This window comes from Pseudophryne corroboree, chromosome 9, assembly GCF_028390025.1.
Source record: "Pseudophryne corroboree isolate aPseCor3 chromosome 9, aPseCor3.hap2, whole genome shotgun sequence".
NCBI classification, from domain to species: Eukaryota; Metazoa; Chordata; class Amphibia; order Anura; family Myobatrachidae; genus Pseudophryne; species Pseudophryne corroboree.
In genome coordinates, this window is record NC_086452.1 from 377,374,719 (window position 1) to 377,397,712 (window position 22,994).

Below are 22,994 nucleotides of genomic sequence, written 5' to 3' on the forward strand. Positions count from 1 at the left end.
CTGATCGCAGGGATGCAAAAAACGCACCCTAACGATCAGGTCTGAATTAACCCCTTTGACAATAGAGCAGCCCTCCCTGATCTCTAAAGAGGGAGTGATGCATTTTTCTTAGGAACTTGGGCCATGATATAGATTATCTTCATACAAATGTACAAGCCAATATATTTAGTGTTCAAGTCTACTGACTTACCTTTTGAGACAGATTTATGAGCCCTTTTTTCTAACACTTTTTAGTGTTCTTAGAACCCTGTGTAACCATTTACTGTACACTGAAAACCTCCCATGGTGCTAGGTGCAATGTATGTGTATGTACACATACCTGCTCATATTTCTGACCACAACTCCCTTAGACCTTTTCACCCCCACCAATGCCTCTACTTTCTTGCTGTCCCCCCCCCCCCCCTTTTTTTCTATTTATCTATACTTCTATAAAACTAATTATGTGTAAGATTTGTATTGCATGCCCACGATACACTAGTTGTATATAGCAGATGTTCCTTGTATTTTTTTGGTTATTGATGGAAATACTCTGTCACATTTGACTTTCTTTGATATATAGATATGTTTGTTTTGGTATAATTACATCCTTTCTCCATAAAATGTTGAATATTAAAAGAAACCTTTATACTGAGCCTTGTACCATTGTTTTAGGACTTGATTGCTTGACAATTTATATAATCGCGTTATGGGTGATGGTGGAAGAGCTAAGGGAGGTGGAAGGGTTGAGCTAAGTATTGAACAACTGGTTTTGGAAGTCTATGTGGCATTCATTTGAGCTGCACAATCTGTTTCCATGCTTCCCTATATTCTCACTAATCATTTGTAAATTCTGAAAAGTACCGGTAATTATTTTTAGGAATCACTGATGACACTTGTGAGTGTATATAGGATTGGGGGGGAGGGGGCTGGACAGTTTATTATGAGCCACCATCTCTCTCAAACTTAAAGTGCTAAGATGGAGAGTGAAAGAAAAAAGGAAGAGGCGGCCGTTCAAAGGAAATATCCACATGAATGGTATACTATGTAACAGAGAATGTATCTTGCCAACAAGCTCTTTATCGGAGGTACTGCATACACATGAAGCGCACTCTGCCTTGCCAAAGATCAGACATCTTTAAACATAGAAGAGCGACAGTTGCGTACTCTACCCTGTTCCAACACAACATCATCTATGATGCTTTAGTGGGAATTAGGCAAAGACAGAGCACTGCAAATGTAAGACCCTACCAAAGGGAGTCTGCAGGCACAGACAGTCATAGATACTCTTATTAAGTTAATCAGAACACTATTTGTCATAGGATAGAAATTATATTTGTAAAATAGATTTTTAGGATGTATTGTATAAAGTTTACACAAAAAAAAAGTGAACTTACTTTTTAAGTAAAGATGAGAAAGTTAACGAAAGGATGAATAACCAGTGTAAGATAGAAGTGTGTGTGTGGATATGAAATGTGTAATAAGGAAGGATTAAAGAAAAGCATAAGTCATGGCATTTACAAGAAGGGGGGATGGCTCCCTTAAGACAGAATGCGTTTGCTTCCCAGGGGAAGTATCACACAATAACAAGAAAATAAACATGCACACACATACTGTGGTTTAAGAGCACTTTATTGTTCTTTAAGGCTACTTTTAAGTACAAAAAAAAAAAAAAGATGGCCTGCCAAACTTTTTTTTTTATTTTATTTTATTTCTGTTTCCAGACGAAACAAAGGCCACAACAGAATACTATATTACAGATTTACAAACATGGAAATGTTGGAAAAAGATCGTTCCACTGGTGGAAACACAGACCTTATTTATTGTATCTTTTATTTTTGTTTATCGCTGGTTTCAAGTACACATTAATCTTTCAGCCCCAAATTCTTGTTTCTTTGTTCCTTATACGGTAAAACAATTGGTGAAAGATGGATTTAAAGTTAACCTGCTAAAGTTAACAGTTGAGTCAGCCATTCTGTATGCTAGACTAACAGTCATCCTAAAAGACTGTCACCATTTAGCCTGCTAGTCAATGGTCTGTATTGTTATTCCATAAACAAAATGGCTGCTCCAATGCTCATGAGAAGACATGAAAAATGGACTTTAAAAACAGATTGTTCATTTGACAAATGGGAGTAGAGGGGCTTAAAATATTGACATCTTTCCTTCCCTGTGCAAAAAGCACCTCCAGATTTTCTGCTAATGTTTCAGTAACAATTTAGCAAAATGAGGGGGGATAAAAGTACCCCCCTTCCCTCAGTCCTCCCAATATAAATATATTCAGGGTGTTCTCTAGTTGGCATATTAGCCATGTGAGTTTTATTTTTACACAACAAACTGTGTAGTAGTCTAATACAGTGCCAGCTAGGAGAGTTTGTTTCTGTGTAGCAGAACCAGTGACATTACACAAATACATCATCAACAATTAATAAGAGACCAATTGACACAATGTGAGGATGGATAGTACATATATAACCAGCGCACATCGATACAATGCATTATGGGGTTAATAAAACAACACAACAACAAAACTGTCATCTGAGTGCTTGTGTTTATTTAAGTGTATCGTTTGGCCACCCATCTAAGATGGGGCAACATAACCATGTTAGGAGCCTCCTTCGTATATATACACAAATTTGAGATTGTTTCAATAAAAGTCACATTTTCTGCACAACTGGAGTGGCCCAATTGCTCTTTTTACCCAGGACATTCACAAAAATAAAAAAAACACTGCAATTAGTCTGTGGGTTTGACATGGACATGAAATATGGATTTAAATTTTAGAATTTTTTTTGTTTCAATTTTTTTTTAACCATTCGTCCAGAATAACAAACAGTAATGTGTTCACTTTACACAAAGTCCACCTCCATATCCCAGATCCCTGCAACACTCAGTAGACTGCAGCAACAACAACAACACACTAGTGGCTATCCAATATTAATGCGTTTCCATACAATACAAGTGTACCTGCACATCACTGTATTACAGACACATCTAAACAAGGGGGGGAAAAAACAAGGATAAAAACTTTTATTCCAGACAACCAAAAAAACAAACGAAACACAGTATGATTACAATTAAAGGGAGCAAATTAAATAGCTACATATCATTAACAAATTAATTGTTCTTCAAAAAAAATACCTACAAATTGTTCTGTACATTCTTTACGCACAGCGTAATGATGGTCTTAAAGTTACCTATATAAAAAAAAGTGTTCATTTAAAAGTTTGTTTTCTTTTTTTTTTTGTTTTCTTTTCTTTGTTTTCCTACACTGAATGCTAAACACTTATGCATTGGCTACCCAGTAACATAGTAGTGAAATGTCTGAATTGGGGATAGTGTAGATTGTATGACAGCCAGATGATGACATTATGGTTTATACAATTTTATGGAGCAGCTTAGATTGGGGCACTGGGGCGGGGCGCTGGATATTTAAATTTTCTACCAATAAATTCACTCCTGCACTCTAGAAATAAATCAGTAATATGTGTATTATATACATACACACTTGTATTTAAAGTTCTACATTTTTACTGGGAGGCTGGAATGTATGGATGGCACACATAAAAGGGAAAAGACAAGCAAGTTATATATAATTGACAAATAAAAGGATTATTTTTGCTTTTGTTTTTTACTTTCGGGTTAAGAGTGATTTTCGAACTAGCAAAATACTGTAATATTGATTTTGTTTAGGTAACCTACAGTAAGATAGATTTTCGATTAAGAGGAATGTAAATAATTTACAGGTTTATGCAAAGCTTCAGACTCAATCCGCAATCTCAAACAACAGATTAGACTGACAGCCACACGGGACGTGTCTTTACATAATCTGATGCCATTCCTCTGCCAAACTAGAGACATAACACAAAAACAAAAAGGGAACTACACCAATTGCTTACCATAGACACACAGCATCCTGTACCACACATTATCAGAATTAATTAACCGATTTACCAACGCCTGTCCTGAGGCTCTAGCTGGTTACCGCAAATAGTGAACACCAAATAAAATATTACATGAGTACAACTGTACCAGCAGTAAGTATGTCATAAGACTATACTGAAAAATAAACTAAATCTGAAGAGGATAATAAGTATTACGATCTCTACTCATCGCAAAATTAATAGTAACCAGCTATTTTATTTTCATGAAACATGCACTTAGCGCACTATAACTCTTTCCGCACTCTACTCCTGCAAACTGCAAAGACAGTAGATTGCTGGTGTCTTGTCTTCTCAATGATTTGCAGTCCAGTTGCAAGAGACACACCAGCCTTGCCTATACTTTTTGTTCCAGACCTACCTTTTTAATAGGAACCTAAAGTAGACCTGTCTCCTACACACAACAGCCATTTTGTGAGCTCAACAAATATTCTTGTCAGTGCAGCGCATCAATTCCCCAAGAACAAATAACATCACTGAAGAACACCTGTGAGGTCACCAACTCCTAGTGAGCTCGTAGGCTGTATACTGGAGTCAACCCAGGAAGCAACTGCCTCTGTTACATGCACTAGTTTAGAACAAAAAATGGCCGCCTCCACTAGAGGTACTAATTCAGCCACCAAAATGGCTACTTTCAATCGATGTAGGAGACGGATACAACTTTAATACCTACATGTTTGCAGTTTGCCCTCTACATTTTAGCGTGAAGTCTTGATCCTCTGTTAATAGTGCAAATCAGACATGACAATTCTTTTCAAGTAAATACATACAATATTACTCAACAGGGGGATGGAAGAAAGAAGAAAAAAAAAAAAAAGAAGAGAGACAGCGCTCTAGTTCTAGAAGCTGGTAAGCAAAAGCATGTGGATCTACCAACTGGTGTAATGCAATGTGAATGGGTTTTTAAGGTGGGTCAGTCAGTGGGTAGCAGGCTTGCATTAGAGGTTCTTTGGTAACAGAGGCAGGAAGTTAAGATGCTACATTACAATAATAATAATTAAAAAAAAAAGAACAATAGTTCCCGCTATAAGGTTTTTTTTCTTTTCTAGAGGCATCCACTTCGTGGCCAAGCAACAACAACAGGAGAAATAATAGTAACTCTGCTCATTACACTAATCTTCAAAGCCCAGTGAAAGCAGCCGCTTCTGATCTCGCAGAGATTCTCTTTATGACAGTACAGATGGGGAGTGATTATGGTTGACCATGTGAGAGGAAGGAGAGGATTGGCCCCTTCGAGAGGCGGATTCGGGGCTGCTGGACACTCCATCCTTGGCTGCTTTGATCTGGAGCCAGGTGTCTCCCAGCGCCTTGGCAAAATGATCATCCACTGAGCCGGTGATGGACACAGAGTTTGTCACGGGCTCTGGTTCTTTGTAGTTCTTGCCGAGACTCCGACGAAAGTGTTCTTCTACCACAGGATCACAGGCAGTTGTAGCTAGGTGGGCAAAGTAGAACATTGATGAATGGTTAGACTACAGTCCTGCCATTTTTATGCAGATACATATGCTATAAGCAGACCATAAAGACCAGACTTCATCAGTTATACTGAACAGGTTTTACATATTGTACAACACTACCTATGTTATTACGAGCTATGGACCAGTGATTCACAAAGTAGTGTGCTTGCCGACAGTTGGATCTGAGAGGCAATACCGTCAGAGTCTGCCTGACCAAGTGACAAACTGAGGAAAGCACAAGGGGTGGAGATCCCTGTCACAGACAGAGCAAAGGCCGCTGTGTTCATGCCCCCACCAAGGTACATGCCGTCTGTTGTCGGCATCACACAGAATATTGTGTTTGTAGCCCTGTCACCCACTGTCTCCTCTTGCCTTCCATTGTCACCCTTTGCTTCTCTAAGTCAACCTCTGCCTCCCCCTGCCTTACACTGTCAACCTCTGCCTCCCCCCATCACCCACTGCCGTATGGCATATAGTGAACTTCGGTGGAGGAGGGGGGCCAACATATTTTTGCACCTTGGCCTACCACTCTCCAGTTACTCCACTGTTATGCAGGTATGTACACCTAGTTACTGTATTTTATAACTTCATAGAAAGTCACCCGCATCACCCTTCTAATGCATCCGCAGCCAGCACTGATGGATCAATGTGTCTGTAACATCACAGAACATTACATCAAGCCTTTGCATACAGACATATGCATTTTGTTAGCCCAAGGTACTGAAGTCAGAGCTGTAGTAGGTAATGAGTCAAATTTTACAATCAAAAAACAAATTCTTTCCTGTCAACTATTTCTGCAAATTACTTTATCATCTATACCGAATTATGACTTACTGTTTGACGGCCGCCTGAAATTTGCTGGCATAGCTGAGACGCAACCACTATGTGCGACTGGGCAGTGAGACAGGTTGCAGTTACGGTTGCTTGCCGGGGCACAGGTTATCACCGATGGTCGGTTCTAAGGAAACAGAAGAGAGTTCGTTACATGAAATGGAGAGATAGGTGCTTGTGTCGATTGCTTCATTTGTAGAAGTGAGGAACACCACATTAAAGTAACCCAATCTGCCAGTGACGTGTGTATTATACGGAATATAAAACCTACTAAGGGTTTCTGACTCGTATAACGCATGCAGCCTCAGTGACTTCTAATATCCTTCTGTTATCTAGTAGAGGTAAATGACTGGGTACAGATGATTAGAGTACTGTACTGCATGCTCAGGAGAAGCAATTATTCCTTTACGGAAATGTCACTTAATCAGAATACGAGGATTGTTTTCTCTGCTTAACAGTACGGGCTAAATATAGAGCTCTAATCCCTAAAATACAAAGTTCAATTCACTGCGCTCCTTATACGAGAAAAGAAACAATTCAGTGAAACATCTCAGATGTATGCTCCATATACAGACACAGCAATGGGACGTGTGCCTGGAGGTCACCTGCGGTACAGTGTACTGTTAGACCTTAACTCGTTACCGACTGGGTAAACATATAGTAGTGTAAAGGGAAGGTACAGCCAATACATTATGGAGCGAGTCTGCTTGTTTCTCTAATGGCTCTGAAGTTATTTTGCTAAAGTTTCCATGCCTGTAGTGTACGGATATATAAATGGCTGCGGAGACATGGAAAACGTGAAAGCTGCTGCAATGTCCCTGTGACCCAGATCAGTTACCTGCTGGCGTTCCACAGGGCCCATGTTTGGGGTGAGCCCCAAGCTTCTGGAAAGGTCGCTGTTTTTGGTGAGTGCTAGAGGTTGATCCATGATGGTTGGAATTGAGGCATACATATGACTTGCATGTAAACTCATGGTTGGAGCGGCTGCTCGCTCTATGGGACTGCGACTTCTGTCTCGCGGATCTTTTCTGTAATCGCCATTGAGAGCCTTGGTTCTGAATTGAAAGAGATGTAAAAGGTGAAATCAGTAAATGAGCGGGAGTTCTAGAACTGCAGGGAAAAGTATGTGATGGGTATTTGTCCCTTTGCTTGGAGGTGTAATATCACCACATACGTACATCATCCACAGCTGTGTGTTACGCATGATTAACAGATAAGTGGTGAAATCCATTACACCACATTCTGGATTCCTTCTCATTACTTTTCCTTATTACATTACTACATAGAGGTATTTTGCATTACCAAGCACTAACCCATATACTCCTGCAATGCGGGTACGAGACTACCGTCCTCTCTCCCCTATAACCCCGTACCATTCCCTGCCTGCTGTCTCACAGTCTAAATTAACAGCAGCTGAGACTATGAAATCGTCAAAAGAGAATATAGGATAAGGGAATTAAATAAAAGGGTTTTTTTCTCTGTTTTTTGTGTATGTGTTTGTGTGTGTGTAAGCGTGATTTTAAATACTAACCTCACTTTAATCATTGCCAAAGAGCTGGAAGACGGGCCAGCGTCCTCCCACCAGAGAGCCCTGGGCCTCAGAAACTTGGCAAGCTGTCTGCTCTGCACAAAACGGGCTGGCAGGCACTGTGTCAAACTAAAAGTCCTCTCTAAAGCCGCTTGAGATGACAAGCCCATCAAACAGAGAGCGGAAAGTAACAGCAGGAAAGTGCAATGCAGAGATTTCATTACAATGCAGGTTTCTGATTTTGTTTGTTTGTTTAGTTTTAAGAAGAATTAGTGATAATGCAGCAATATTTATTTTCCCCTGTGAAATTTTACTTTGAACTTATCTTAGGTCGGGAATAAATTTTGCTTAAAAAATAATAATAGAATAAACATAAAAGTAAAAAAAAAAAAAAAGAGAGTCAATATTTCAAACTTCAAATGTGACCATAAGTTTTCTGGTTTCCAGCCACAACAAAAATTATATAATATATATGGTAAAAGCTCCACCCCTTATGACATCACATAAATGTAGCGAAACACATCACAGCCACGTCGCTGTTAGGGATGTATAACAAGGTATAGTTATATAGGGCTGTTTGTAGGACCATGTACTAATTATTTTGGGATGTAGTTATGTGACCGGCACACAAGACCTTCCCCTACATCCCTCCTCCTTAGAATCCAGCCCACCAGTGACGCAATACCCAACCCAAAATCTATGGTCAAGAGCCAATTCAAACAAACAAACAAAGCAATTCATATAATGATCCCAAATACCTGTAGCTGTTTGTAATCTACAAAACAGGCCCCACATAACCACAGAGTTTCATTGCACAGCTCAATAGAGTTCTACAGTAAACTGGACTCTAAGAAACATTGGGGCCTATTTCTCAACGTGTTTTAACTATTTAAAACTCGTTGCGTATGATAAATGGTGCTCCAGCCATTCAGGCTCCCAAATGTCATTTTTCCAAACACATGACAGGAGCGGATTGGATGGAGCACCATTAACAGTATCAAACGCAATGAGTTTTAAATGGATAAAACTCGTTGATAAATGGGCCCCATTATTTGCATTGTTGCGCCTTGTACAGGGCAGATATTACACATACACTGTAATCCTGCTCGATGAGCAAAAATAAAGAGTTGTGTGTGTGACGCCATATAGGACCACTGCTTCTTTGGGGACCTTAGGATGTGCTAAAACTGTGGCAGGGCATGCTGGCATATGTAGTTCCACAGCAGCTGGAGGGAAGCATGATGAATACCCCTGATCTAAGTTACAAAAACTTGCAAAGAGGGGCTATAAAAAAAAATAAAAAGTCTAATGTTTAGGAGTTCTGTCTTTAACACAATCTGCCGAAATAACAGTCTCGCATGACAACTAGGAAACACAACCACTGTATCGCCGGTGCAGCAGTGAGATGGTTACCAGATGTACGCAAAAATAAAATGGAAAAAAAAAAGTGTTTAATTTGCTTCAGAAAGTATGAGTATGTGGCAGGATGAGCGCAGGGACACGTGCTCCAAACACTCGGCAACATGGCATCAGACAAGCAGCTCGGCTGTGTGTGTATTTTCCACGATGTTTCATTACAAATGTAAATGTGGAAGAGATGAAAAGATCGCGTCAGCAGTCTGGCCCACTGCTTCTGTTACTGTAATCTGCCCTAGCCCTGTAACAGATATGAGTGTGTGTAAACACAGAGTTATTAGCATTCCTTAAACCAGGGATTTGCACCGTGTCAGTACATCAGAACCTGTACAGACAGCAGTCTTTTATAGAGGTGTCTCCTAATAAATCGAGTTGAGCCGACAGGGTTAGTGGCCATTTTCTTTGGCAAATCACTACTGAATGTGGGTCACTGTAACGTTTCCCTCTCCTGCAGCCCAACTCCTCCTCAGACCGGTTAGTGCGTGCAAGGCGGATTTATTAAAAGTACAGAGTGGAGAATAAGTTGTTTTAAAACCTTCCCAAGAATGAATGTCTGTAGCAACAGTCTCCACAACAATCGCCTTCCCAGGAGTCCTACTTTCTAGTAAATGTTACATCTGACAAATCTCAGGAAACATCTGGGAAATCTGCTAAATGAACTTTTCAATTTATGGCGCTCTTTCATTAAAGCCTGAAATTCAGGTTCCTCCTCCATTTCAGATATGACATTTATTGAATCAATTATCTATTTCAGGTGGTTAATTTCAGGACAGAGCCAAGAGATTAGGTGCAGGTGAGTGTTCGATCATTACCAGCAATTCGGCAAAAAAAATGTTGACAGTGACTTATCCTGCTCTGGCACACAGACACACGAGACACATTTTGTTGGTATACCATTACATAACAGAGTGTAAAGCAACAGTCTCACATTGCTGTCCTATACACGAGAATGGCTGCCAGACACAGTGGGTCTGCTACACAGATAAAGGCTCACAGATCTCAGCATGTCATGCAGAAGGCAGAGAAGTGGAAGACGCCTCAGTGAAAACAGAGCTCAGAAGGATGTTCAGAAGCCTCTCTGCTCACTACATCCTGTGTCATGTGACTGTGATTATAATAGCAGACAGAAAAGAAAACCAAGGAGAAATTATATCAAGATCCTTCTCACAGTCTGCCACAGTGATTTATATTATAACAAAGAATAGAAACCCTTGTTTTTCACGTAATTGTTGCTTTTAGAGGACTATGAAGATTTGATAAACCTCTCAGTGATGCTTGATGGCAGATCTGCATTGCGCCAACAGAGCGGCCGATTCAGGTAAGCCTACACACTTACCGATTGGCTGCATGATTTGTCATTCTTACATCATAGCTAGGCGGGCATTTGAATTTGCTCCCCCACATCTTTGACATCATTCTCTGCTGCCAGTGCACAGGCAGTTGGCGGACTGCCCGTACACACAGCCAGGTGCGTCCATATAAACTACAGATATACCAGATGGACTGCACAGTCGACTACACAGTCGGTCGCTCAGACACATATTGGATGTACACACCCACCGACCGCCTTGCAATATATTGGCCCTTCGATTGAATGGTCGATATATCACCCAATGTGTACCCAGCTTTACACATTTAACTAAACTGAAATGCCACGTATTTAGCTCCACCCAGTAGACTGGAAGTTTAAGCGGGGGGATATTGGGGGGGGGGGGATAAAAGGAATATAAGGACAAGGGAAAGAGATGGCACTCTACCAGTCCCTTATGGTTACAAATGTCTGTCCCTTGTTTAGACAGCCTAGAACTGTCACTACTGTTTACTATGGACACTTCTCATTTTAGATCCTAAAAGCTGAATAAATATAAACCATCTTGAAAATTAGGGTCAGCAAGTCACCTTAACATAGGGGCTTCTGTAGTTCTGACCTTGAGAAGGTGTTTAGCACACCAATATACTTCTATGGGGACATTTCTAACCCGCTTGAGTGACAGCGCCACCTACTGACTTTTCAGAGATACTCTCGCTATACTTTTCATTATCAGCCAGTATGCTTTCTCTAAATGACTAACAGCAGCTTCTAGATAACTTCACAACGTAATAACGTGAGACCTGTCCAGAAATGTCAGGTGATTCTATTCACTTTCATTGACAATTAATGTTTGCGGTGAACTAATAAAATACACAATGCAGGAATATGTAGCTACAGTTATACCAACGGAACACACAGAAATACAGGGTGTGGCCTGTGCTCGTTATTAAGCATTAATTATAGGCATTCTCTAAGCCTACTAAACACATGCTTTTCCCCGAACCACCTGACATCTGGAAACAAGCATTTACGGCAACTAATATTATATGCTTGCGCACAACGACATCGGGTGACGTGTTTAACTTTACATTGCTTTAGATACTGGATAAGAAACAGACTTTCCAGCAAAGCATCTCTGCACTTATGCTATCCGGTGGACAAACCCCTGGAAATCTTGCTACTTACATCAGCGTCTTTATTTATGTGCTGCCGACAAGCAACGTTTGCATACTCTCACAATACTAGGAGTAATTATACAGCAACGTTTGCTGGGGCTTGTAGTTCTTTAACAGCTCTGCCGACTCTCATACAGCAACCTTCCCTTTTATTTAAGCTTCATTTTAGTTTTTTGGAGAGGAGAACGTGGGCTTGGTTGAGCTGTTGCTCTTGGCAGTCACTCGAGGTTGCGTGACCCATTCCCTGATCTTCAAGAGGACTCTTAATTTTGTAACGCTGCCTGCTGGGAAAAGGCTGATGTCAGCCCTAAGAGCAGAGCGTTTGGAGAGGATAAGGGGCCCTTTGTTTTCAGCTTAACTGTGAAAATAAGAAAATGGCTCCAGTCTGACAAACAAGAAAACCACACAACTGCAGGTCAGGCCTCAGACCTCTATTTAAAGCGACAAGATTTCATTAGAGCTGCTCTAGAGTTTAAACAGCAAACAAGGATGAAAAAAAAGGAGCTGTGCGTCATACCGGAGGATTTCTGGGTAGCTGATGGGCGTGTTGTGGTCGTAACAAAATATTATTAATATAAGGCTGATCTGTGAAAAACATTGCAGCGATTTAAAATGAGCAATTTAGTTCTGTAGTTTTATCCCAGGAATCATCCAGTATAACAGATCTTTCCTCACCGGAAACTAAAATAAATGTTTTACACTGCTGTAGTGGTAGAAAAGGAGTGTAACCGTCCTGCCGTCCCTTACCCTGGTTGTCACAGCATCCTTGCTAAAGGAAAATTTATCAAAAGGACCTGTTGCCCATAGCAACCAATCACATTCCAGTTATCATTTTATAGAATGTACTAGATAAATGGCAGCAAGTATATGGTTGGTTGTTTGTTACGGGCAAACTCACACTTGTCCTCGTTTGGAAGGCTTGATAAATCTCTCACTGTCATGGCCAGCCTAAAATAGTATCCTCTAAATCAGGCCTGGCCAACCTGTGGCTCTTGAAGTGCTGTTGTGAAACTACAAGTCCCAGCATGCTCTACCACAGGTTTGCTATTAGGGGATGATAATACTGTGGCAGGGCATGCTGGGATTTGTAGTTTCACAATAGCTGCAGAGGCACAGGCTTGCCTTGCATGCTCTAACTCATAAGGCCGACACACACTGGCCGACATGACTGCACGATATGAACGATCTCGTTCATTAATGAACAAAATAACGTTCATATCTTTGAGTGTGGTGGCTCCAGCGATGAACGACGCGCGGCACCACGCTCGTTCATCGCTGGTCCCCCGTTGGCTGTACATGCAGGCCAATATGGACGATCTCGTCCATATTTGCCTGCACTTCAATGCAGCCGGGTGACGAGGGGAGTGAAGAAACTTCACTCCCTTCGTCACTGCCCCCCTGCCGCCGGGTCGCCCGTATCCGCCGTCGGGCAGCTCGGCGGATTGGCCAGTGTGTAGGGCCTATTACACTCAAAGTCATATGAAATTTGCCCAATAATATCCATTTTCTCCAAAATATTACAAGTTAGCTGTAAGCATTGTTAGGGAAGATTTTCTCTGATTACCAGCAGCCTTCCCTCTATTGCCTAACCTTAACATACCCCCTGCAGCCTAAAGGTGCATACACACTGAGCGCTTTCCCCCCTGCCAAGCGATGTCAGCGGGGGTGAACTGCTTTCCATAGAAGGACGTAATACCAGCAGATGAACAGCGACCGCCGCGATGAAGCGGGAGCGCGCATCAGCGCTCATCGCTGGGGCATACGCACTGGGTGGTTTTGAGCTGAAAGCAGCTCAACACGCCAAAAGTGACCTGCTTTTAGCTCAAAATCGCCCAGTGTGTATGGGCCTTAACCCTAGTCTCCCCCCTAGTGCCTAACACTCCCATCCCACAATATAACCCTAACCTCTCCCTAATGCCTAACCCTGTAGGTTGCAGAAATGGAAGCCTGTATAAAGGACGACAACTTGAGGCAGTGGTTCCCAAACTGGGTGCCTCGAGGAACTTGCATGGTGTTTCCCTGGGTTAAAATTATTTATGGTGAATGTAATAGACAAAACCACTGCTTCTGATTATAAACTTTTGTGTGTGATATATCGCTACAACTACAGTAGCTGTAGTACATCACGTATAAAAGGTTGTCCTTCAAAATTAAAATATGCCCGCCTTACTGACTCGGTGCAGGTTGGACCTATTAAATAATTATCACTGCCTAATGTGTCAGCCAGGGATGAGCACACCTGTGCACCATCTAGGAGATCTGGAAAACATGCACTGTTAGGGGTTCCCGACGACTGGAGTTGAGAAACACTGTATTAGACCACCTCAGTTTCTGCAATTATATTGATAATTTACCAATGGCAACAGATTTGTATTCTCTATGTTATATTACAGAGTTCTATTTCTAAAAGCCCTGGTACTCCGCCAGCCTTTAGGTTTAGCACAAAGCAGTCAGAACATGATACCTGTAATATTCTGCTCCGCAGTCTGCAGAGCAGATGGATGTACTGGCAGAGCAGGGCTATAAATCTCCCTTTCTGCACAACCCAGATATCACTATTCAGAAATACCCAACATTAGCCACCATGAATGTAACGGAGAAACTGTGGTATTTTCTTTCTTAATGCAAAACAGACTACACAGCAGCAGCCACAGCTAAATATCAGGAGAAATTATCGCTTAATTTACTTCACAGCTCAGCAGGTACACACTAATGTACTTATAAATATGGCTCAGAAAGCAAACACTGGCTATACATAACAACCCATTAGTAATAAATGCTGAGCACAACATTGATTTGAATGAGGAGAGGAAGATGCAATAAAAAGAGTTAAAAATGTAGAGTTGGAAAAAGGCCATACTGTATTATACGGTCAATGACAAGACGTGAACGGAGAAATAGAAATGTGTTTTATTATTACTAATATTTAGGTGGCACTTTTCTTCCATAGGACTCAAAGGGGGCAGTACAATTGTTTGTAGCTCCTGTCTGTTGTTTTGTGCGACCAATAGAATCTCCTCCTTAATTTCAATGACGACCCTTTTCACGCGCACTAATGCACGGGATTAGCTGTTCCTGTGCCAAGTGCCAGCGCACTACAGTTACGGCCTGGCACTTGCAGCCAGTCCCGATGCCCTACTTTATGAGGATTCCTGCTCGCACCTCAGTAGAGGTGAGGCATTTGCCCAGTTTACATAGATGGTCTCTGAGGACTGGACCATTGCTGAGCGGGGAACACCAACCTTTATAAAGTATACTATTAATGTATTTTTAGACATCAGCAACTGTTCATGGTAAATGCCAGTGCCGGATTAAGAACAGGGCAGCCGGGGCAGTCACCTATGGGCCCAACAAATGTGGGGGCTCCCACACATGGCTACATCACCAGCGTGGCATCACTTTGGCATTGGGGTTCTGCGTGGCATGAGGTGAACTGTGGGCACATCAGTGTGTTCTACACATTTGTGTTGCTGAAAATATTTACACATTATACTTTTTAATAACATGGCTAGCATATAATTCTGTCAGTGCTATTGGTAGGGGCTCCCACATACCTTCATCTGTCCCTGCGGAATACAATGGGGTTCTGACAAAGCGTTGTAGGGACCATGGTAATAAAAAAGTACATGAAGGCGACAGTCCCAATCTTAAAACAAACTTGTGCAAGAGGCCCATATTTCATACACGGGCTATAAGCAACTATGGGGTAAATGTATGAATCAGCGTTATGCTCCCACGTGTATTAAACGGTGGTGGGTGCTCAGTGACAGGGGTGCCCCTGTCTAGATTGGTGCAGCCATCAAAAAGACAGCATGTCGATATGCAGGGCAATGTATGAATGGTCAGTGGCACGTACCGTTCAGACACCTGCCGTTATCGATTTCGACAGCCACAGGTGTCATTGCCCATAAACCACAGCACTATCCCTCCTGTCGACTCAGACACCTGGGGACTGTGCATACAAAAAAATAAAAGTTTTCTCTTTTCTTCAAAAGCCGCCGAGATCACTGGATAAAGATGACCAGTATTTGCCAAGGCACCGCAAAGTGCCGGTCACTAGCAGATAGAGGGAGAGTGGCAGGGCTTCATACATGCCGTCATTATCTGAACCCGCTTCACCACAATCCGGAGGTGAAGCGGGTCTGTTCAGATAACAGGCGCATCAAGTATGTGTATACATCTCCCCCAAAAAGCTAAAACATGACCTAGCGCTAGAACCACTGTACTAAAAGAAACCTATGAAAAGAGACAAAGAAAGAAGCCAAAATGAGTTACTGCTCCACTAAACCCCCCATTTCCATTTACAACGTGCTTACTGGGCTGGAGACACATGGTGGAGGAATGTCAACAGTTGCGTAAAGCACAAAATATAAATAAGACTCTTTTGGGTCTGAGCCCTTATTGTTTCACTACCTTGGGCTCTGCCTTGCCAATTTGTAACACATTCCTGGGCTGCAGACTGCCGGCCCAGCCTGTGACTAATACTGCCATGATTTACTGGAGGATAAATAAAACATTGCCTGTCTTCTGATGGATGTGAGCAGGCCAGAAGCTGAGGAATGCCAGGAATGCTGCTTGAAAACTCAGACAGCCAAGCACAGTTCTCTGTTATCAAATAACCTCTGATCGCTTCCTTCACAAAGGATTGAGCGGCATCCTACACCCAGCTCCATGCCAGGAAGACAAAGAGACAAACGAAATCTCCTGCCCCTGAGCCGGCCATTTGTTGGCTGCTTCTATTCATCTACACTGAGGTTCTGTAAGAGAGGACACACACTGCAAATAAAGTCAGCGACAACTGCAGGGTCCCCTCCGTGTCAGGCGAGCAGCTGTGCTCTCACCCTGCCCCGGCTGACATTTCATGCAGGATACATTTACTGGGTAACTGATACCAGAGACAGGCCCAAGTCAGAGGAACTGAAAGGAAGAGAGCACTTGTTAATGTCCGCTGCGCTTGTGCCAAACTGTTACCGCCACACAGAAAATGTATTCATCACCTCCTGGTGGAGGAAGCCATCTCTGTGGGCCATGATCATGCCTCAAAAGTAGTGGCACTGCTGAGACATGAGGCCCCTTCCAAAATAAATAGTCACATTATTATAACCACCTCCTGCATTTAACGTCAGCAATGCGTAGCCCATGAAGTACGTCACGTGTTGTGCGCTGGCTGGGTGGGTATATAAGGTGTGCGATAGGCCGTCTGCAAACATATCACTTGCTGCTGTCATGGGTTAAAGGGGCGATTTATCAGAGTTGCAAAAAGGGATGACTATCGGCTTTCGGGCCAAGGGTGGCAGTATTTCTGAAGCAGCGCAGTTTGTGAACTGTTCGCGTGCTGCTGTGGTGACGATGCATCGTCACTGGACAAATGACAGCACTGCGAATTACTGACGTGGAAACTGCGGAGCACCACGTGCCACTAATGTGAGAGGTGAACGTCGGCTACAAAGGTGTGAAAGGGCCGACCGACATGCTACAGTGGAGCAGCTCACCGTCAAAATGAACCTGGTGTCTAACAGACTGGTGTCTAACAGACGTGTGTCTAAAATGACAGTTCAGCCGTCTAGCTGCTGTCCGTGCTGCACACGGCGGTTACTCTGGCTATTAGCTGGTGGTCATAATAATGTGACCCGACCGAGTATATATACATATACAAACACTGTTTTTTACAGATTGTAATGTGGTTATGCTGGGAAGTGTGCGGTCATTGGGAAATAATGCACGGTCATGTGTCCAATCAAGTTATTGAATTTTCTGACGTTGTAGCATGCCACTATACATATTATAATAATTATAACAACAACAACCACAACCGGATTTCAGCTACTCGCTAGAAATAACATCAATAACCTTTTATGGCAAGGGGGAAAAACAAACACAATATACAGCAGCGGCCTCACTAATAAGAGAGATGTTGAAACTTCTGGCACTCTGCGTGTTCCACATCAGCTATTCAGATATCTGTTTAACGTTTGACAGACGCAGTTTAAACGGAGGGCAGACCGATTTGGAACAATGTAGCTCCTGAGGTTTATGCAAAGACCTCACAGATACATCCGTCACTAACAGAACTTAATAAAATTAGTGACGCAAAAGTGCACAAAATAAGTTTTTTTTCAATAGATTAAAGTAGGTTTGTTCATTTCAGTAGCTGTCTGTAACTTAGTAGTTGTAATGTGAGTGAAAAGCTTGCTATGGGGATGGAACCCATTGGATATAATAATCCAATATCCACATCGGACATGCTATGTCACTGGCATTTTCATAATGCCAATAGGTGACCAACCTGGTCTATCTCTCGAAATGTTCCCTCTGCCAGCAGAAATGGGCATAAACTGCATGTATGGAAATGCCACAAGCACTAAACTCTTCAGCATAAATGGGACATGTCACATCTCAGTCACGCCCCGGTGACAGCATTCAGAAGTGACCCAGACTCCCAGATGTCTGGCTGCAACAAGTGTTTTACTCCCCAAGAAAAGCATTATCCTCTCTATACATGTACAGCAGGGCTTGCAATGTTTTACATAAAATAAATAGGGATGCAGTTAAATTGCCGGCAATCAGGATCCCGGCGGTCAGGATATCGACGCCGGAATCCCGAGCGCTGACAATGCCACCAGGAATTCCGGCTAACAGGGGCTATTCCCACTCGTGGGCGTCCACGACTCCCATAGAGTGGGAACAGAATCTGTGTGCGAACGCAGCGAGCCACTGAGCCAGTAGCGCGGCGAGCCCATAAGGGAACTCTCTGCGCCCACCCTGCTGCTGGCATACTGACGGCCGGCATCCCGACCATCAGTAAATCATACTGATCCCAAGTGATCCCATAAGGGAACTCTCTGCGCACGGCATTCATTTACGCTACGGGAGAGAGCTTGGGGTAAGCCCAGCACCTCCGTAGGCGCTGGACATGCCGCCAACAGTGACGCTGCTGGCCACCCACGCCACCTGTAGTAACCTCTCTGGGCCGCACCACCCACTTCGATGACGTTACGTGGCCACGCCCTATTTTGCATGACCACGCCCCCTTTCGTCCGCACGCACACATATATGCCCCCGCAGTCCGGTGCCCTGCCCTCTAGAATTTCTAGAGTGAACACTATATATATATATATATCAAGCCTCTTACTTCTGTCTTGGTATAGAAACCTTAACTCTATACTTGTGAATGTCACGAAGCCGCTTCTGCCATTGGATCAATTTGTATATTAGATGTAGGCACCTGAAATAGTCACAAGTTACAGCACAGTACTGCACTCTCCTAATTGGCATAATCGCATCACAGGGGTGACCGGACCACAGACTGTACTACATAGCATTATATTAGTATGCCACCTGCAGGATCACTAATGGTCTAACCCATCTTCCATGGAAAATAACTGGATAAGAGACATAGAATGCACCAATATTACAGAAGATACTTACAAGTGAGGTGGAAACATTCGGCTGATTTTGGAGACGTGGTCATTTTCACAGTCTAAGTCATCATCTCCTTGGTCCATACTGTACTTCCTCTTGCTGGGGCTGATAGGTGGCGGGCCCGTCCGATGATTAGTGAGCGTAGCAGACATCGGGAGAGGCTGCATTCTGGGATCACTCCGTAATGCTGCTTCTCCTGCAGAGACCATACACAGGTATATTAGATTTATGGTGGGAGAAAAGATTTAAACAAAAAGGCAGATAAATATCCAACAATGATTAGACATTACACCCAACAATGATTAGACATACAGTGAAATCTGAAAGTTTCCTTTTAGTTGGAGGGTAAACTTTATCTCAGCTGGCTGTAGCAATAGTGAATCCTGTCCCCACAATTGCTGCCACAATGGGGATTATGAATGCTGCATTTTCCCAGTCAAGAAAACACATAGCATTCAGAAGATCGCTTTGGGACATGCATCTTTCTAAGGCAGTGAATCAGTTGTCTTGAGTGCTATATGCATTATTGGTCATTTTAAAAGCACATCAATGTGTCACCAATAGTTAGTGACAGATTCGTATGAAATAGGAACGGTCCCCGGGTCAATGTCCATAACAACTCTAACCTTCCGGTAAACCCAAAGAGTGGTCCAATAGGTATGGAGACTGGCATGCTAATACTGTGGGTGGGCAGCATCTCCCCACCACAGCCAACCTTCAACCTACACTATTTACTTATAGAGCTCTAGACTTCTCATACACTGTGGGTTGAGAAAAGGTTTTGGTAAAGCCATGTTACAGATCTTCTTCAGAAGGCAGAGCTCTAAAAATTGAACATATGTGTTGTATTGCTCTTAGGATTAGGTATTTATCATGTATATCATACACATTTTTGTTACTTTGTTGAGAAACACGGCTGTATGAAACTGCAGGACAGCAGCTGGTACGGAATTATTTCAGCAGAGAGATTGAAGGGGCCCTGAATACACCACAGGGCTGGTGGTCTGGCACAGAGAGCTAGCTGGAACTTTCCATCCCAAAGATGCAGGAATAACGAATGAATAGACAAACCTTGTACAGCCAGAAGCTTTCCTAGTTTCTCCAGGAAGAATCTTGTTTGCTTTTTGTAAAAGCAGCTTCCAGAATAAAGTTTGTTTTTTTCTTGCAAATCTCATCTATGAAACATGCAGATGACCATGGAAGCAGTGCTGGAACGTAATGGGTCAAAGTGCCTCCCGTCAGCGGCCTCTTGGTGAGCTTGCCTTTCCTGCACAAACTTTCCCTGCACAGTACAAGAGTAATGTAACTGCCAGCAGGTGGTTCTCACAAGTACTGTCCTGAAATCACTCTAATGGAAGGGACTGCAGATCCCTAATACCCAAGATGCAACTTCAGATATGTACCATCCAGATAAAACACATCATTCAGCATTAATGGAATATACCACTACAGCTCAATAAAGTATTAGCTTCCCATTCAATCAAGGCTGCCGTCAGAAATTGTGCAGATGTAACAGACAGAAACCCCCTTATCTTCCCCCGTCTCCAACCTGCTCGACACAGATGTCCAATGAGCCCTGGTGCCCAAAGTAAGCATGATGCCCCTGACCACATGACACACACATTATGTAATGGTCAGTGTAAAACCATTGCAACTAGGCAGATCAATGTAGTCTGCAGCCACACACTACCTAGATTTGCACGGTTTATACCGACAGTTACAAGTAGCTTCATATAGTTAGAATTCATATTCACAAACTTCTTACGCAAGTACAAGGGAGGCATTAAAGTTGCCGGCTGCCAGGATCCCGGCGGTCAGGATACTGATGCCAGAATCCCGACACCCGGTGAAATGCCACCACATGAGGGGGAATATAACCCTGTGGTGACCTAAGGTCCCCACGGGGCCTGATTCGTGGCTTGCGCAGCGAGCCCACGGAGGGACATACTGCACTCGCCGCCGGTACTCTGGCTTTTGGGATCCTGGCATCGGTCTCCTGACCGCCGGGATCCCGACAGCTAGGATATCACACTGAATCCATGTGTGTGTCATGTGGTCATTGGCATCATACTGAATCCAAGTGTAAGTTGTCTGCCTGCAATGCAAGAGGTACCTGGTATGACATTTTTGAGAAACGTGTGTGTTAGGTGCACATATGCTCCTGAACTTACAGAAACCTGTCTGCTGCCAGCCCAGCCTCCCACACAGCAGCAGAACATGGGACACTGGCAGAAATGCCCCAGTGTCTCTGCCAGTGTCTCTATCTTTCTGATAGAAAGCCGATTCCAACACAGGTGAGATCAGCAGGCTGAGCACCCCCCCCCCCCCTCCCCGTACATATTTAGGACAGTGTCTTGAGAAGATCGGATACATGATAACCACACCCCCCCACCCCCAAAAAAAGACTTCTGTGAATGTTAATAGAGTTTCTGTAATACAAATAATGAATTTGTCACTGTGAATGAAACAATCCATGCACTGCGTTTCTGAAGAGCAAGTCTGCTGGGTGAGGTATGGAGGGTCGACAAGAGTTAGGTCGACAGTGTCTATATCGACCACCATTGGTCGACAGTAAGTAGGTTGATATGAGTTTATTCACTTTTTTTGGTGTCGTTTTCTCTGTACAGTGACCGGGAACCCCAATTAGTGCACCGTGTCCCCTCGCCATGCTTCGGGCAAGGTTACCGTTGCCAATTGTAGTCCACGTGGATCGTAAAGTATGAAAAAGTTCAAAAAATGAAGAAGAAAAAAAGTGAAAAACTTATGTCGACCTAGAATCCCTGTCGACCTAGAAACCATGTCGACCTACTTACTGTCGAACAATAGTGGTCGAACTAGACACTGTTGACCAAGAGACCGGATACCAGTCTGCTTATCCACTGTGAATGAAGCAATCCATGCACTGCGTTTCTGAAGAGCAAGTCTGCTTAGCCACCAGTCACATCCAACTTGTCCAGGTGCAGAAGCACCACCCCACCATGGCAATCTGCCGCAGAGGAGTACAGAGTATGGTGAATGCATTTAGTCAAGGATAAAAACTCCAGCTATTTCATGTATATTGGCCCTCATTCCGAGTTGTTCGCTCGTTGCCGAGTTTCGCTATATTGCGATTAGTCGCTTACTGCGCATGCGCAAGGTTCGCAGAGCGCATGCGGGTAGTTATTTTACTCAAAAGTTAGGTATTTTACTCACAGCATAACGAGGATTTTTCATCGTTCTGGTGATCGGAGTGTGATTGACAGGAAGTGGGTGTTTCTGGGCGGAAACTGGCCATTTTATGGGTGTGTGCGGAAAAACGCTGCTGTTTCTAGGAAAAACGCGGGAGTGGCTGGAGAAACGGGGGAGTGTCTGGGCGAACGCTGGGTGTGTTTGTGACGTGAAATCAGGAACGAAACTGACTGAACTGATCGCAGTGGCAGAGTAAGTGTCGAGCTACTCAGAAACTGCAAAGAAATTTCTATTCGCAATTATGCGAATCTTTCGTTCGCAATTCTGCTATGCTAAGATACACTCCCAGAGGGCGGCGGCTTAGCGCGTGCAATGCTGCTAAAAGCAGCTAGCGAGCGAACAACTCGGAATGAGGGCCATTGTTCAGCTCCGTAATATACAGCAGCTCTACATGTATAGTAATGTCGAGCAGTAGTTTTATTAGCCGTTACAGGAATTGCAGGATGTAATGCAATAGTTCCCTGGTTCTAACACATCATTTGTCTCCCTGATTACACTCAGGTGACTGTGGGTTATTAATACATCATGACTAATTATGCAATTTCACATCACACACTTATTGTAGCAGAGCCAGGTAGTGGTGAGAAAAGATGACCTTACTTCAGCATTATAATCTGATTTTTAAAACAAATAACATTTAATAAAGTTTAACAAACGCCAATCAAGTAAATATACAATTTTTATAATTGGACGACAATGTGCAGAGCT

At 43.1% G+C, this 22,994-nt stretch overlaps 1 protein-coding gene across 7 annotated transcripts in view; it reads right to left on the reverse strand.

Annotated features, from left to right (window-relative positions):
* Positions 1-1,590: 1,590 nt before the first annotated feature.
* The window catches only part of VGLL4 (vestigial like family member 4), a 171,838-nt gene continuing 150,434 nt past the window's right edge, over positions 1,591-22,994 (reverse strand). For 6 of the 7 annotated variants that reach the window (XM_063940764.1, XM_063940761.1, XM_063940760.1 and 3 more), the window contains 4 exons: positions 19,065-19,254; positions 7,044-7,260; positions 6,209-6,332; positions 1,591-5,352 (listed from right to left, as the gene is read on the reverse strand). In XM_063940764.1, coding sequence (XP_063796834.1) covers positions 5,084-5,352; positions 6,209-6,332; positions 7,044-7,260; positions 19,065-19,254 — 800 coding nt within the window. In that variant the 3' untranslated portion in view covers positions 1,591-5,083. Of the gene's footprint in view, positions 5,353-6,208; positions 6,333-7,043; positions 7,261-7,736; positions 7,801-19,064; positions 19,255-22,994 lie in introns of those variants that run through there. The other variant, XM_063940765.1, reaches the window with a different exon arrangement.